Source organism: Halyomorpha halys, unplaced genomic scaffold (genome assembly GCF_000696795.3).
Source record: "Halyomorpha halys isolate HHAL.00 unplaced genomic scaffold, Hhal_1.1 Scaffold1141.1, whole genome shotgun sequence".
Lineage (NCBI taxonomy): Eukaryota > Metazoa > Arthropoda > Insecta > Hemiptera > Pentatomidae > Halyomorpha > Halyomorpha halys.
The window spans coordinates 96,362-114,139 of record NW_027113909.1 but is presented as its reverse complement, the minus strand read 5'-3'; the positions used below and the strand labels follow the sequence as shown (position 1 = coordinate 114,139).

Sequence of the window (17,778 nt, the reverse complement as noted above, 5' to 3'; positions counted from 1 at the left end):
AAAAAAAAAAAAAAAAAAGAACTTATATACACATTAACATTTATTGTATATGCAAATATAGGATGTCACTACAATTATTTGGGGGGGATATAAAATTTCTTAATTGACAAATTACGTCTAATGATCCCATATTTCTATATCTAATAATGTCCTAATTTTCCCCACAGGTATAATTCTGAGGTTTGACATTTAACTCTTGATCTGCTTTTTAGATATAAGTCCGAAGATTCTCCTGTATTTATTGGGCCAACTTAATTAGACTATTTCCTTTTTAATTGTTTTCAAATAGGAACTTTCTCTTGCTCCTTTCGTAATACGTTATTACGTCCATTCCCTCTAGAGTTATTAAATTCGACTTACTCTATTTTTATTGTAAAAAAATAAAATAAAGACAGGCAGAATGAAAGGCAACGTAAATTTGAGCAATGTTGGTTGTATGTGACAAAATTTATATAAATAGTAACTAAAGATAATCTATAAACTCAACCTTCCTTCTAGCATTTTTATCATAAACTTTTATTTATTCATATAATGTCTTCATAAATATATATTTCTGTTACATTAAATAAAAGACAAACTGCTAAAGAGTTAGTTAACAAGATTTGAAACGATGTATTTACACCGAATCGAGAGCATTTTAAAATATACAATCTTAAACAAGAGTTAATTATTGAATCCAATGGTTGCGGAAATTCTTTGATTAATTAAAAAACGCAGAGCAAAATATTCATATGTTGGCAATTCTAAAACAATGCAAACTGAAAACGGTCGGCTGCTAATTCAGGCTAAATTGTACCAGCCAATCCACACGCTTGTGCTCGCGTGAATTTGCCATAGTATGACAAACGTGTAGAGGAAACTTCTGTTCACACCCAGATAAGTCCGATTCTGGATCAGATGATGTCTATCTATTTGACCATAGCAACATTTTTTCTGATTTTCGTAAGGTCGAATCTAGATTGTTCAAGGAAAAATACCAATATCAATTCTACTGGTACTGGTACTGGTATTTGGTGGGGGGAACAAGTCTGGCAAGTGGGCCTAGTGGTCCTTTTGCCAACCCCTGGCGGCTAACTGAGTTGCCGCCGCGTACTAACCAAGGTGGAAGTGTCAAGATTCATTATTCGGGACCGCCGAAAAATGAATGTTTATCTGCCCCAGGTGGGAATCGAACCCACAACGTTTCCGAACCGAGCGCACTGGGACCTGCGCCCCAACCTGCACGGCCGTCACGTCCCTAATATGAATTCTAGGCTGTTTATTGAAAAACAAAGAACTATAGAACTGCAAAAATACAAATGAAATGTTAAATCATAGGGATGAAGGACAACACATATATGAGGAAATGTGTGGCTACAGGAAAAATAGTATTGGCAATTCTGAGTTATTATTCATATTTTATTTACAAGAAAATTATTTTTTAATCTTAAGCTAAAATAGAATCTGATTTTTTAAAAATTATAAATAATTTTTTTTAAAAAAATACATATATATATATCTACATGTCAGAAGAAACAAGTGTCTTTGAGACGAATTCGAGGACCATGATAGAAGTATCAGGTGGATACCTATCACTGGTTGTCCTCTAAATTTGAAATCTCATCAATGATACAGAAAACTCGTCGTTTAAACAATTTAACTTGATGATCATTTAGTTCTTCCAATTCCGGTATTAAACTGAGTAGGAACATTTTGATACCCAGATGCCTGTCAATTTTTTGAGAGTTGCACTCTTCCTCATCCATTCGCGTCGCTAATTTTTTGGACTTGAAATATCCATGATCTATGTTTGATGCTGATTCATTTTTATTTATTACTACATTTTTTTTAACTGGCGCGGAAAACTTTACTGGTCCCTCACCTTTCGGCCGAGTTAATAATAAGAGTTTAAGTGGTGCAGTCATGGAGGCCTTGGCGGGTTGTGTAGGTGTGGTTTGTGGCGCATCCTTTGGGGTCGATGTTTCCGTGCAAACTTCTTCTGAGTTTTCAACCGTTTCATCTATACCAAAAGAGTCGAGTGATACTGTCGACACATTATTCAGATTTCCGGAAACAGGAGGATTTGTTATATGTATGAACGGTCTACAAAATTGCAAGGCATCTTCTAAATAATATGCCTTTTTCTTGAATCCATGTTGAGTACTTGGAGATTTCATTTTACGTTTTAAAACTGTCCGTATATTACGCCATTTCTCTCTACACTCATAAGCTGAAAAAAACACACACATTAAAAATGACGAAAATGGCTGAAAAAGAAGAAGAGAGCATTATTACATAGGATTCTTTATTAATTACTGTAAGATTAAACTTAATTTTATTTGCTTTGTTACTGATCCTTAGCTCTTGGAGGAACATTAGAAAGGACTCTTTATTATAGTTAGCAAGAAGTGAACTACAGAAAACATCGGGGACTTATTGCAAGACATTTATATGCCTGTACTGTGTATAAGATCAATTTAACCCTTTTAGTGCCCGGCCAAATTTCACTATTTTACTAGGCTTTGGGAAAAGGCTCATAAAAACCAAACAAAAAACAATATTTACAAAATTCAAAAAGCAGTGTATTAAGGACGAAATAGAGAATAAAACTTTAGTGCGTGTTCCTGTGTAACGATAAAGATGACTCTTTAGTTACGTTCTTTATTTGTCAATACAACAATATTTACACAAAACAATGACACTATTAATTGATAATTCATTGAAAATTATATAAATAGTAAAGGTGTACATGATCATAAAGAAAATAAAAATTGAATTCCCTCTAACAAAACTTATTTGCACATACGAAAAGTCATCTTTTCATCATAACTTTATAAAGACCATTTATTGTAAAGTATATATTTTGCATATCCGATATACTTTGTAACAAAATAAATAATATTGCATAACAAAAATAAAGAATATTCCTAAGGTACGCGGTAAGCGTCGGACAGATTTTAGATCTTTTTTCTAGCCTTTGTTTTTTAACTTTTTTTTATTCTCTCGTAATGAATTTAGACGATTTATAACATATAATAAATTTATTTTTAAATATATTTCTCACACAATGAGAATAGTAAAGCGCTAGAAGGTGCGGGGCCACGTTTCGCCAGTGCAGCAAAGGCAAATAAATCAGTCTCCAGCAATAAAAGGGTTAAGTACACTGCTGGATTTTTAAAGCTGTTATATACTCTTAGCAACTTTGAACCTTGGACAGAAAGCTTTGAGTTTTTGTTCAAAGTTCAAAAGCACTTCTAGGATGTGGTCGAGAGTGTTAAGACGTCAGCTTAGCAACCTCTAGTAAGAATGTGGCCTGCAATTAACTTCCTGGTGGCCACACGGCAGGGATCTCAACCTTTTCAACTTGGCAAGAATAGGTTGTTAATCTAAAGGATAACTAACCCGTTTGCCAGAAATTATGAGATTGGGGGTTCAGTGCGTGTGCTGTGCTGCGAAGTAGATATGTTCTCACTCAGATCAGTTGATAAAACAACTACTAATTTGAGGAATTATTTGGCAAACTAGGTTCTTTCTCCTAATTTATTTCCTATTAAGGGAGTAGAAAAACATCGCTAACAGAATTAAATAATTTAAAATTCCTATAATGGTCAGAACAAGAACATAATCAGAAACAATAGCTTCTAGCTTATTTACAGTTAGAAAACATTTTTAAACTATCTATAAACTTATATTAAATAATTAAATAAAAATAATAAATATGTATGTTCCAACCACGGAGAATAGAGAGTCAGTTCCAAGAACACTTCTGACTACCCAAAACTGAACGGTGCATGCGCAGTACAGGATTTAGGAGATAAAACATGTACTGCGCTCCGCACAGTTCTGGGTAGTTAGAAGTGGTTCTTGGAACAGACTTTAGGTTCACAAGAGACCTTCCTTCTTTCCCCACTAATCTCTAACCTCCGCCTTTTCCAGCAATCTTTCCACCATGTCATGGGATTCGAAGGATATTCCAATGATATATGCTATATGCTCATCCACTTTTAATAATCCAATATATAAAAATCAATGATGAGAAGTATTGTTGACCGTGGATAATAAATATAAGGAGATGGCTGAGGGTGCGATCAGAGAGTATCACAAATAAGTTTAAAAACATATTTATTAGGGTCAACGTTTCGACCAGAATTTCTAGCCTTCATCAGGGCTAAGAAAAAAAAAGAGATAACAATGAAGCAATGAATAAAGGATACATAGAATGATGAAAATAAAGTAATGAAAGAAGTGGGACATAAAACGTATATATTTAAGTACAAAAACATAATTAATGAAATAAAAATATAAATTTATATAATGCAAAGAAACAACGAAATATGAATATTTTAATTTAACAATAATAATTGAAAAATTAAAGCTACAGAAAAAAATATATGTAACTTATGAAATATGTAAGTCAAATATCAGAATAAAGAAACAAAATAAAAAGTTAAGTAAGACAAAGAAGTAATTAGAAAATATTACAATAATAATATTATATGGTGAACAAAACTAATAACGAGGGTAAGAAAGAAATAAGAACAGAATAGAGGAGGAGAAGGGGGCAAAAGAAAGATAAGAAAAAAGAGAATAAAACATAAGAAACACATTAAATTTTTTAAGTTATTTGTGTTATTCTCTGACCACACACCCCAATCTCCACGCATAGAAAAATAAATATTTGTTCGTACATTGCAATACCATACCGTTCATTCGATTGTGATAAAGCTTTTTGCAAAATGTTCCTGGGAAGGTTATAGGCTATTCTGATTATTTCGGGAAAAAAATTCATATTGTAGAATAAACATTTTTGGCGAGTAGCTCAGAAAGTATGTACTTTTTTCCATGGTTATTACATTACAATCGATTTGTCTCCATCTGAAGAATAAAAAAAACTACTGATTCTATGAAATCATTTTTTATTCCCAGAAATAAGTCATTTTCGACGCTCCAAAAATGTGAACTTTGAATAGTGGCAGGTAGTAGGCCGGCACGGATTTTCATTCTTTGCAATTAATATAATTTTAAAAAATACAAGTGTTATTTAGTGTGAAAATAAGTAAAATTTGATTTAATTAAGTTTAAAATTTAAATAAGTAAAATTAATGTTCGGGAGTCATAAACACAAATTTTGATTTACGTTTGCTACAAAGTCTGCTTTATAGTCCATATACTTTAAACTTTTGTTAAGTTGTATTCAGATCTGGGCATAAATTAACTATAAATAAAACTATAACTAAATTGTCATGGATACAATGTTTAATTATTAATGAACCATTAGTAACTGGAAATTGTATCTATGGCACTTGAGTGACAGTTTTATTGATAAGTAATGGCCAAAAATGCGGAAAAGATTCTTCCAAGGTCGAATGGTTGGGAAGGGCAGAACAAGTTAAAAGAATGGACGATAATGAGATTGTTGAACAAGAAGAGTCTCGTTGTGGTTTGAGTGTTCGCACAGATGGGGGGTGGGGGAGGCGGCGAAAAACTTATTAAATTAAGCTAATTGGATGGTTGCTGCACAGGAAAGAGAAGAATGGTGGAGGCTTTTCAAAGAGGTCCTTATTCCGTGATGTCATATAAAAATATGGAAGTAATTTTCGACTGTTAAAAAACAAAATTAATCAACGCCTGCTGCGTCGATTCGAGGACTGGTAGAAGTTTATTTTTATGTTTTACAATTTTAGTAATTTTAAATTATACAAATTCAGTTTCATTTTAGAGAGTAAAAAACGAAAAATTGAAATAACGAGTACTACGCATACCTGGCTGCTGGCAGCCGTTCATTTTTACCTTACATAAACAAAAGCCGCCCGGGGTCGAATCCACACCCAATTCATGTAGTGTTTTGCATAACTTGAGAATGCCATTCTTTGAATTGATTTCTGATTTATCTGTCCACCTCTACTAGTTAGTTAATATGAACATCAACAACTATTCTACCCCTCAAAGGTACGTATCGTATGTTTTAACATTAGATTTGGACAGTATTTTAATTAAATAAATACTTTTTTTGATATCTTATAATTTAGGATAAAAAATATAGAAAACTGAAAAGAAACTTTGCATTTTTAAGCAACTGTTCAGTTGGTAACAGAACAGCACCCTTATCAGCCCTGCAAAGTGGGGCGAAACGTTGGTTAACAATAAATAGTATTTTGTTACTGTTTTGAAACCTTCATTGACCGCCACCCGGACTATCTTCCTCTAAAGTATTTCACATCATTTGTTTGTTAGTCACTAAAAAGTTCCAAAAAAGAACCGTTCTAATACAGCACCCGAATCCGTGATCAGTCAACGTTCCAGCATGCGCAGTATATCAATCATGGATCAGCTGATTACTATTCTCTGATTGTGTGTTGGAACGATCATATTAAGTATTAATAGGGATAAATTACTTAAATTTCCATACCTGACAGATTCACTTCGGCAGCCACCTCTTCCCATGCTTTCTCGGCCAAATCTTTCCTTGAAAACTCCGGAAGATTGTAATTATAGAGTTCTGGGTGCTTCTCCACCTCTTTGACTAATTTTAAGGTCATTTCTTGATCGCTCATGTTGCCATAAACAGATTTATACAAGATAAATACATTTATGACGAACAGCTTAGAACGAAGTGCAACTTCACTGCAACTGTGTACGTTACAACCACAACTGGTTTGCAACCTTCATCCCAAAACAGTCGCACTTTGTGCACGGCCTTATGTATTAGCATTATGTATCAGTATTTATTTTTACATTAATTTCATGAACTGATTTAACTAAATGCTTTAATAAAATATGTTTACCAATACAATTAATTTTTTTTCGAATGATAAAGTATTTAGTATTTAGTTCTTTTTTTAATCTGTACATTCCATTTGGTCTGTTCCAACGGTTTGGATATTTTAGCATCTCTTCTCTTAGTTGTTTCTCCATCTTGAACGAACTTTAATTATTTTACTGTACTTTTTAAGTTTCAGTTGGGACAGTCATAAGGCTCATCATTATATTTATAGATCAATAAAACTTTAAGATGAAAGGAATATAGTCCGGGTGCGGTCAAAAAAACTCAAATAGTAGAATTATACTATTTTATTGAGCCTCAATAAAATAGTATAATTCTACTATTTGAGTTTTTTTGACCGCACCCGGACCATATTCCTTTCATCTTTACACACGGTCAATCAATAATCTTCCATTACTATTTTTTTGTTCTTTTTTGACCGCACCCGGACCATATTCCTTTCATCTTTACACACGGTCAATCAATAATCTTCCAATAAAACTTTAAAATTGATATTGTGTATAATGAATCCAGAGACCACAGTAAAGAGATAAAATTAATGTAGTAATTGACCTTCACCTTTTTTTATGTTTGCTAATGATTTTATTTTTCTTTATTATGAATACATGGGGTATTTGGAAATATCTAAAATATTTCATGTAATAAGCAATTAAAACCCTCATTGAACAGAATTGATATTAAAGTATGTTTTACCACTGTATTAACCATAATAATTGGAATACTTGAGCAAGTAAGAAACGTATTGGATCTAAATAATTTGAAATGTGTATGACACATTTTTCTAAAGGTTTTTTTTTCTGAAGATAGCTTATGGCCAAACAATGCTAAAAAATGTTATGCTTCCAACTAGGGAAGAAAACAAAAATGAAGTTATGTAAATAATAGTTTAACCTGGTCAGGAAATAAAAGAAATTTTCATCTATTTTGGATCAATTAATCAGTAATACTTGGCAAATTAACTGATTTAAATGATGGTTACTGGTTGTCCGAGGTCAATCAATGAACCCAGGTCTAACTCAACAATCAAGAAACTTAACGGATCATCAGTGAAATAACCAGTTATCGATTTGCTTGAAAAATAACCAGTTAAATTTAAATAACCGCCTGCCCTTAACCCCTACCTTTTGTTAACCCAGGCCTAACAACAAACTTTATTGATCTCCAGTACTTGAAGTTTTTTTAGCACAATCATAATTCACCATTACCTACTTTTTAATTAAATATGTTCTTGTTTTAAAAACAATTTTATTTTTAGGTTTTCTGAATGAAGTTTTTCTAAAGGCAATAGCAATAATTATTGGGCAAATATTTCGTTTCTTATGTTACAGTATACATTTTGAGTATCATATAAGTGAATGATTCCAATATTATTATTATTATTATTTGAAATCAAAATTTCACAGTGGAATATAATATATTCCAGTATCATGGAGGACTAAATGTCAGTTAATAAATAGCATGACATTCACAACATCTAGAATATCATAATGGCATTACATAATGGTGGCTATTAGTTTGGCGTTGGTTTTTATGAAATTATGTGTATATTGACTTTTTCGGAAAGTGTTTTAGGCTGTGAAGTTCGTTTTTGGTGAAGATTTATGGCAATTGCCAAGGTAGGTTGTGCATTGAAATAAAATAAATATTTTTATTTTATTATCTCTTACCTAACAGTACGAAACAGATCACTTCATTCTCCATGTTGACCGTTCTAGATAACTCCTTTGGCATTTGTTGATGTTCTTAATTATTATTATTTAAACGTATTGTGCAATCGAAGTGGTTGTATTTATGCATTCGTTTTATCGTAATATCTACCATCCCCCATCGTGCCACAGAGTGTACTAAAACAAAGTCTCCGATCATGTTTTAGTTGTTCTCAATTTTTATTCATATGGAAGGCATTAATTTGTTGACGTGGAAGTATTGTTGAATTATCGAAATGTAATTTGTTACTTATTGTTCATTTCTATTTTTTAGTAAACCTAGTTATTTTATTTGCTTTTTGATAAAAATAATTACTGATCTGATAAGTGGATTTCTCTGAACACATCTTTATTTAGATTCTATTCATTTTGAGAACATTATCCTGATGGCATTCATTTATTACTTTTGACAGTAAGGAGTTCATGAGAATTTTATTTATAAAACATATGTTTTTATTTACTTTTATTTTTATGAGTAATCTACTTGAGCAAGCTAAATCATACCTTCACTGTTGGTTCTTCCAGTTTGTTGTATTATTTTCAAGGATTATTTAAGAATTCTTAATTTGTTTCTGGCCATTATTTGCTCCACTAGATTGTAATTCTGGGCGCTGAGGTATATTAAATGCTTTGCTTTAACTTGAGATAACCATTAAGTTTAATTAGTGGTAACATTTAGTTTTATAAATTTGAGGTGGATTATTGGGGTACTTACTTTAATTTTAGAATCCTAATCTTTTATTTCGTAAAATTCCTCTTAATCAATACCTATACCTAGTTTTATATCTTTTACAGTTTTGGTCAGTGATGAGAGTTTATAATGTCTGTACATTATAAGTTTAAATCGGCACTTTCTTTTGACACAATAACTTTTGATGGCCTGCATATTTCTGTCCGAGACTTGAAGAAAGCAATTTTACAACAAAAGCAGATTGGAAAAGCTACTGATTTTGATCTTCAAATAACCAACGCCCAGTCTAATGAAGGTAACACGGCTACGCAGAATCCTCAAAACAATTGTGGTCTAACTCTTCAATACTTATATTTTTGGGATAGGTTTCATCATTGTATGATTTCCTCTTGTGGATGGACCTCTAGTGATATGTTTTTGACCCCTTTCTTTACATTTTCACAAAACTGTTGCATATTACTTAATTGATAATATAAGTTATTTTAATTATACCTATGTGTTTCTTTTTTTAATATTTTTGATTAAATCTTATTATATAAGAATTAGTGTTAAAATTTTGAATTACTTCTATTAGTAATGTTAAATGTGGATGTCTAATTGATGATTATTTCTGTTGCTTTCAATTAAATTATTGTAATATTTATTTTTGCAACTTTCTTTTTGTAATAAACAAAATTTTGTTATAAATCTATTTTACATAATTGATTATGTTTAGAGCCTAGTCAGTGGTCACAATCATTCTCTTTCATTTATCTGTTGATTTTATTGACCATATTGTTCAAAGAAGGTATATTGTAAAAAATGTCTCATCAGTAATTTCAAATTGAACAATTTTAGTGAACTTAATTTTTTTGTTGGTCAAAGTTATTTTGGTGCTAAGGTGTTAATGACCCTTATGGTTGAATCACCTTAATGTGATTAACAAATACTTTATGTGTTTTGATAAACTTTTTTTGGCAAAGTATTCTTTTTTTTTAAGTTTACAATAAATCAGAATTTATAATTAACTAATCATATTTATTATTTATAAGGAATACTTATAAGTTTACTAATGATTTCTTATTCTGTTAATGACTTGTTATCCTTTGTTTTAACTTTTTTTCTAATGCACATATTTTCTTTCTGGTTATATATTTTTGTGGTGTGTCAAGTGTTAATCTTTTTTGTAATTAATAATGAGATTTATAGGTGCTTAAATTTTTCTTTATCGACAATAACTTAAGTTGTTTTCATAAAAAAGTACTGTGTTCCTGAAGTGATTTCTTTCTGTATACTTAAAATAAATATAGATATTTTTACAATGCTTATAATAGTTTTTATATCATGTATTCAAGTCAAAAATGTTCCATTTTTTTCTGTGGTTATTGTTGATACATTTTTGTTAAAGTTAAGGGTTTTCTGGTTCATTCTCGAATAAACTCACTTTGCTATCCAAAGGTCTATAGATGCTCAGCAAATCGTTTCTTTTTATTGTTTCACAATCTATCAAACAACATTTAATAAGTCTGAAATCATAAATAATTCTAGACAATTAAAAATAAAAAGTTTAATAAAATTTCTTGTAAAAAGTTGGAGATAATTACTGTCTGAAGTGTATTTAGAAAATTTTCACAAAATATTTCAAATTTTAAAAAGCCTGTATAATAAAATAAGAGGAGAGATTAATCTTCATTATATATAAGTCATAGAAATTATGTGATAAGGCTCATTTATTTCTGGGAAGTTTTTAGATATCAGAGTAAAAGTGATTGTCTTTAACTTTCCCAATACATGGGAGTGACCCTTTGAATTTCCGTTGAATGGCAGAAACACACTTCAGGGTTTTGTTGCAGAGAGTGGATTTGAACATACATAAAATGTGACAGCCTTCCGTGAGCTCTGAGCCACATTGACTGACAAACTCTTTCCACTCTGGTCGGTAATCCATAACAATCTGGGTGTGTATTTTTTTACAGGTCACAGAAATGAATTTGAACATAACAGTTCATAAAGAATAAAATAGCCTTTTCAAAATCAACTTTTATGAAATTTTTAGTATGCCAGTCAACACACTTTCATCTCTTTTTTATAGATACATTTAGTTAGTTAGTATCAATATTTTTTGTTAATTTGTCACATGAGCTGCAATTCCTCTTAATATTAATATTTTCTGTTAATTTACACATGAGTTGCAATTCCTCGAGGAACCATTTGCAGTGTTATTTAGATGACCATCAATATCGTGTAGTAATTAACAGTGTTATTAACGCTTGAATGTACCTGCAGTTTGAGTAAACCATTCATTATTTAAAATAATGGGAGGGTACTCCGATTTCGAATAAACAAAATTTCATCAACTTTAGTCAAAAGGAGTAAAATAATTCTGTTTACATTTTTACTGCATTAAATTTACTCTTAATAAGTAGCACTTAAACTATAAGAAACTATTTTACATTAGTTCTTGGAGACAAATTTTACGTTTTTATTGAAGTTTTCTTTAGCATTTCAGTGAACTGTAATTTTTGGTAATAAGTGTTTTGTTTAACAAATGTTCTAATGTATATTCATGAATAACTCGTTTGTGCAAGTGAAATTTGAATTTCCGCTCCCTATCTTTAAGTACTTTCAATTTTTGTGTTCTAAGACATTTTATATAATAATGATAACATAATCTTAGATCTAATTTTGAATTTTTATATTTTCTAATGAAAATTCCTATATTACTGGCGATGCAGGCACTATGTAGCACTTTCTTGGCCATCTCAACTGCTCTTCCCCAGTCCTCCCTGTCGGTAGCATGTCTTATAGGTACTCTTTTCTTCAGTTTCTTAGATATCCTGTCTATTTATCTTCCTTTCTGTCTTCTAAGAGGTCTTATTGTAGGTTTCCATACTACAGTCATCTGACCATCCAATTTTGCCCTTGATGATTATGTGTCCCATCCACCTAGTTCATTCATTACACTCATAGGAATTAAGAAACATTAGGGCCATTGTAAAGTGTGTATAGCTCTTTATTTTTTCTCATATGAAATAAACCATTCTCTTCTGCCGGCCTATACATACATCTTAAGATCTTTTTTTTGAACCTGTTAATATATTCAGCTGATGCTTACATAAAGTTCAGATATATATTCGATGTCGTGTGCAAAATGTGCAATGATGCTTGTGCAATTTAGCAGTCCACTTCTGAGTTTGCTTGTGCGATTTAGCAGTCTACTTCTGTAAGAGTTTTGATGGACTGAAATAAGATAGATTTGCTGTCATTATTCTATATTTTATATTTTCTTCCTCATCCAGGAAATAATTGATCATTGATCTTAAATACTTAGAAGTTTTAACACACTCAAATCTGTTGTTTTTTTTTTTTTTAGTTCTTCTTGGATGAACTAGATTCTTCTTCTTCAAAGTGAGAATATTTAATTTATCCCCATTAATATGAATACCCAAAAGATAAATAAGATATGAATATTAATTTACATTCTTTCAATTAGTGTTTCAAATTACATGAGCCAGTGAGAATGAAGTAATGTAAGACACTTCATTCTCAGTGGCGATTGAATATTTTGTAAATGAACTTTACATAATGAATTTTACATGTATTATTTAAGTATCTACTATACACTTTTTAATTGATAGTTTATGTTCATTTACAAACATTTATTTTTTATTAACAAATGAAAAGCTATGTTATTTATTCAGTCTTACCCCGCCCTTAGGATAATTCAGGCGTGTAGCTGCAGTTTGATTAACAAAAGACTGCAAATGTAACAATTTAAAATTATCAACTATGAAAACTAACCTACTTTATACTTACTAATACACTGAAATCTGTTGTTTTACTATAGACATACTATTAACTACAAAAACTAACCTACTACTATGTATTGGAAGGATATAATGATTAACTATAACAAAGCTCTGCAAAGTGGGGCAAAACATTGTTTAACAATAAATAGTTTTCTTATACTATTTTGATACCTTTATTGACTGCTATCCGGACCATCTTTCTTCAATAACCTACTATATACTTATTTAATTGCTAATTTACAAACATTTATTTTTTCTATATTTTAGTTCTTCCACTGCTATGTTCTAGAAATAGAAATAGCTAGTCAAAAAAATAAGAAAACAAAGGTAATGTAGCTCTCTGGTCCAAAAGTCTGAATTAATTTTTCTTCAAGATTTTTTTACCAAGCAGAACTTTGATCTTTCCAGATAAAGGAGTTACAGGTGGTGAAGATTGGGTGTAAACAGATTGAATAACAGCTTAGTGTTTTATAGAAAAAATAAACATCAGTTATAATTTCGACTTTGGGGGTCCATTGCATAAAGGTAACTTGTCCCACTAGTTAAGGTCGCAATTAAACTTCAGACATTTTCAAGAATTCCCAGAAAAGCCACAATTTATATAACTCTCAAACCAATTATGATTATGGGGTCAAGGATTCATGTGTAACTTGTATTTAGGTTTAAGAAATGTCTCCACGTACTACAATTTTTTTTTTCTTCAAAATTTCAAAAGTGACAGTTTATTTGAGAATGACAAATCCTATGAATTTTTTTGAAATGAGAATTATCTGCCTCCTATCAATTTAATTAATAAAATGGTGAAATAATCATTATTAAGTTCATAATTAATAAAATGTTTATTAGTTGAGAAAAAAATTATTTTTTTTTTTCTCTATCTTCTTTAAATGTTTATATCGTATTTTGTAATGATTTTAATTTATTGCATAAATAAAAGGCTATTTCATTTCATTTCATTGTAAGTTGGATGAAAATGTTCCATCATTAAACTCAATGTCAGTAAATGATATTGTAAAATAAATCCTCTTTTACATTCATCCCTAGTTTTATTTTTAAGAACACATTGCTTTTTTTCCACATTTCATTAACCATATTTATTTATTTTCAGTTATACATCTTTTCTATGTTGTTCTCTCTGAATTTTAGTTATGTATTTAATTAAGAAAGATCTCATATGTTATTAAATTATACTTTATTCCCAGTTACAGGTTGTATTGATCAATACTATTTATTTTACAATTATTTACCGATTGTTGTTAAATACAATTAACTATTAACTTAAATTGGTTTTGTTTCAGTTTATGATGATGAAAATGTTTTAATACCAAAGAATTCATCTCTAATCGTTGTCCGTATACCTTTGACAGCACAGCAAAAGAAAAGCTGGTATGAAAAAATTTCTATGTACAATAAAGATACAAATTAATTAAATATATTTCATTTACCATATGATGAACTATTTGTTAGCTGCAACATGCGGTTCTACAGTTAATTTGTAGGTAGGAACATCTGTTTAAAATATTAAATGTAGTTCAGAGGAGTATTAAATCCCGCAGGCTCTTGTTTGTGTTGATAGGTCGAATTTTCATTTGGTTTATTGCAGAATAGCAAATTGAAAGAAAAATTGTTAAATCTGGGTTGATGTTTTAATTTAAGATCTATGTCAATTTTAGTTTTAATATAGGTAAGGAAAAGTATTGCGATTCTGCATTTTTCAAAATTTGAGTTTTCGACGCAAATACAAGTTTTGAGATCCCTGAGTTGAAATGAGGTCTGTGTGTGAACAGACTAGCTCTAAAATGAAAAGTTGTATGAATCTGAAATTACATGTTTAAGGTGGGTTATGGTCTTGGACAAAGTGACAACCACTTTTCCTGTAAAATCAACTGACCAGAAGTTGCACTTTATACAATCCATTTTCAAATTTTTTTTATTTTCTCAGAAATGGCTCTAACAATTTTGACTAAACTAAGTGAATCAATGAAAAATTAAGAGGTCTAAAACATCTGATAGGTTTTATCCTTGTTGAAATAGAATAAGAGAGTTTAAATGCCGAATTTTCAAAACATCTTCCTCTAAAGTATCTTTGGTTTTGTTTATTTGAACACAATAATCAGTTCTCATTTTTTAGCAATAGTAGAAAATGTTTAAATACAAAACATTGAAGTATTTTATGAATGATTAAAGTAGAAAAAGGAAAATGAACTATCTTTCTGTATTATATGACAACTTTGTTATCTTTTGTTATACCATAGATAGCGAACGCAAAAAATGAATTTTTACTTCATTCTGGATAAAATGAGTTGGTTAATTGGTTATAAACATGATTATATACCAACACTTCCTGCTATTTGCAAAGTGTCGACTCAATACTTAATAATTTAGGGATTCATTCGTTACTAAGTCAAAATAGTAATATGACCATTTCAATAACCATCCTCCTATTACTTCAATTATATTATAATAGTGTGTACTCTGCAATCTGAAAACATTAAATTCAGAAACGTCAAAAAATTTTAAATAAAGAAGTAAAAGTAGTGAAGGTTTTTCCTTTGAAAAAGAAAAAATAACCCTTAGATACAAGAAAAATAAATCGGCATTTGAATGATTCATGACTTAAAGAAAGAGTTAATGAAAATTTTACTGTATTATTTGTCTTTGGTTCATGTATTATTTTCTTGTTGTTATGCATCTATTGATATGACTTTTTGGTTGTTTTTGTGATCTTAGAGATTTATAAAGACAAAATTAATTAAAACTATTATATATATTATAAGTAAATAAAAAATTAACCATATAATGTAAAATATGAAGAAGATGGCCAGGGCGATGGTTGCGATCAAAAAAGGAACAAAATAGTTTTCAACTATTTATTGCCCGACGTTTCGCCCCACTTTGCAGGGCTTCATCAGGGCTGTTGAAGAAGATAGGTTAAACAGACATTCAATGCCTGATGAAACCCTGAAAAGTGGGGTGAAACACAATAAATGGTTGTAAACTTTTTTGGCCGCAAGCCTGACCTTCATATTTTGAAACTATTTAATTTTGCTCATTTTATATTTTTTATATAGTGATGTAGCATTTAATTTTACATAATTTCCTCTTGTTTATGCCTTCAATATTAAATTTATTAATTTGTTCTTTCTTTTTTTTTTTATCAGGGAAAAAGCTGATACTTTACCATCTCTTAACACAAAACAGGTAAAAATAATGGTTTAAATTTTCTTAGAATTATTTAAGTAAGATTGAACTTCTTTAATGCTTAATTCATTTTTCTTTCAGATTATCAGTCCCGATGCGCAGGATATATTAGTTAACCGTTTAGCTAAGGTATGTAAAAATGATATCTTGGTAGTTTTTAATTATTTCTATTATCATATGTTTTCAAGCTTTATTCTTCTCAAATAGAATGTAAGTGTGGTAGTGTTTTAGAAGTATTTTTATTAATAAGAAAAGGGTTCATTTAATTTTTGAGCAAGACATCAATTAACTTTACTACTTACTAAAGATGTTTTCTATTTATTATGCACTAATAGGCATTATCCAACTTATATGCGATATAAAATGATTAACATCCTTCAGATTTAAGTTACAATCGCAAGTGCCGGATTCAGTACCATTGTTGCTTTTCATTACTTGAACCATTATGGATAATGCTAAAATTATTTTAATTTCATTAAAATCTATAGAAAACCTAATTTAATTTTTTATTCCCATTACCTCTTAATCATTCTCTATGCTAATTTGTCTTATATTAAATTGCCTTTATTATGATATTTCCCCTGAGGATATGAAATATTATTTTAAAAATATTTCTTATTTTTTTCGTTTACTCAAAACTTATGTATAGTTTAAAGTTTACTTAAAAATTTTATTTTGTGACACAACAACTAACCTGAGATGTGGTTGCTGGTGTTCATGTTGGCCCTGATTCTGTTACGTGTCTGTATGGCAAGGTGCAAAAGGCACTTTGATCACGGTTGATGACACATTATCGTCAAGTTTGGAAGCATGACAATAAACTATCGTTGAAGGAGGTCACTTTCCGAGCTTGCATTCAGAGTGGTAGAAAGAGCTCTAGCACCTCCCTTTTACCTTGGATTGTCCCAAACCTTGTTTAGTACTGTCCTAGCTTCTACCAGCTACCATTGGTCTGGGTTCTGCCGCCTTAAAGTATTTTTTTCACACTCATTCAATTTTTTTATTATCGAATTTATTCAAACTTATTTTTTGAAGTATTTAAATTTATTTAATTATGTAATCTTATTTTACACAATTCCATTAACAATTTTTACTTGTTCAAAAGATTTTTTAGTTGAAACAAGTTTTTTCACATTATTTTGCATTGTTTCATGTCATATTTTCTAGAGTCCTTATTCAGTAATTCAGTTAAATAAAAAACCTACAAAACATTCATGTATCAGCTGATTTCATACATAGATTGAGAGTTAAATGCGAGTAGTTAAAAAACAGGTATTTAAAATTTATTTGGCTTAATGTTGCATTATGCATTATGTAACACTTATTTAAATTAAAAGAAAAGAATATATTAACAAAAAGGAATTGTGGTTTTCTAGGGGGGAGGAGGGGGGGGAGCCTCTTTGCTCAAGGTGTTGAAAGGGAATTTATAATATACCAAACAACATTGAATTGTTTTTGTTTATTTTAGTTGCCTACGTTTATTAAGGCTAATAATAAAGTAATCATAATATAATTATGAGAGATAGTTGACCGTGGATGATGAACGAGGAGAAGATGGTTGGGGGTGCGGTCAATGATAAACACAAATAAGTTGGATTAACCTATTTTTTTATAAACCATCTTCTCCTC

At 30.2% G+C, this 17,778-nt stretch overlaps 2 protein-coding genes across 2 annotated transcripts in view; one reads left to right on the top strand and one right to left on the bottom strand.

Annotated features, from left to right (window-relative positions):
* Positions 1–1,377: 1,377 nt before the first annotated feature.
* On the bottom strand, positions 1,378–6,789 carry LOC106688484 (uncharacterized). Its single transcript, XM_014432967.3, has 2 exons — positions 6,389–6,789; positions 1,378–2,209 (listed from the first exon to the last, which is right to left on the bottom strand). The coding sequence occupies exons 1-2, from the start codon at positions 6,531–6,533 to the stop codon at positions 1,572–1,574; spliced, it is 783 nt and encodes a 260-aa protein (XP_014288453.1). The 5' UTR covers positions 6,534–6,789; the 3' UTR covers positions 1,378–1,571.
* Positions 6,790–8,726: 1,937 nt separating this feature from the next.
* Positions 8,727–17,778, top strand: part of LOC136796715 (E3 ubiquitin-protein ligase RBBP6-like) — a 14,438-nt gene continuing 5,386 nt past the window's right edge. Inside the window, exons 1-5 of the mRNA XM_067051164.1 lie at positions 8,727–8,881; positions 9,265–9,455; positions 14,247–14,334; positions 16,110–16,149; positions 16,231–16,278. Of these exons, the coding sequence (XP_066907265.1) occupies positions 9,290–9,455; positions 14,247–14,334; positions 16,110–16,149; positions 16,231–16,278 (342 nt within the window). The 5' untranslated portion in view covers positions 8,727–8,881; positions 9,265–9,289. The remainder of the gene's footprint in view (positions 8,882–9,264; positions 9,456–14,246; positions 14,335–16,109; positions 16,150–16,230; positions 16,279–17,778) is intronic.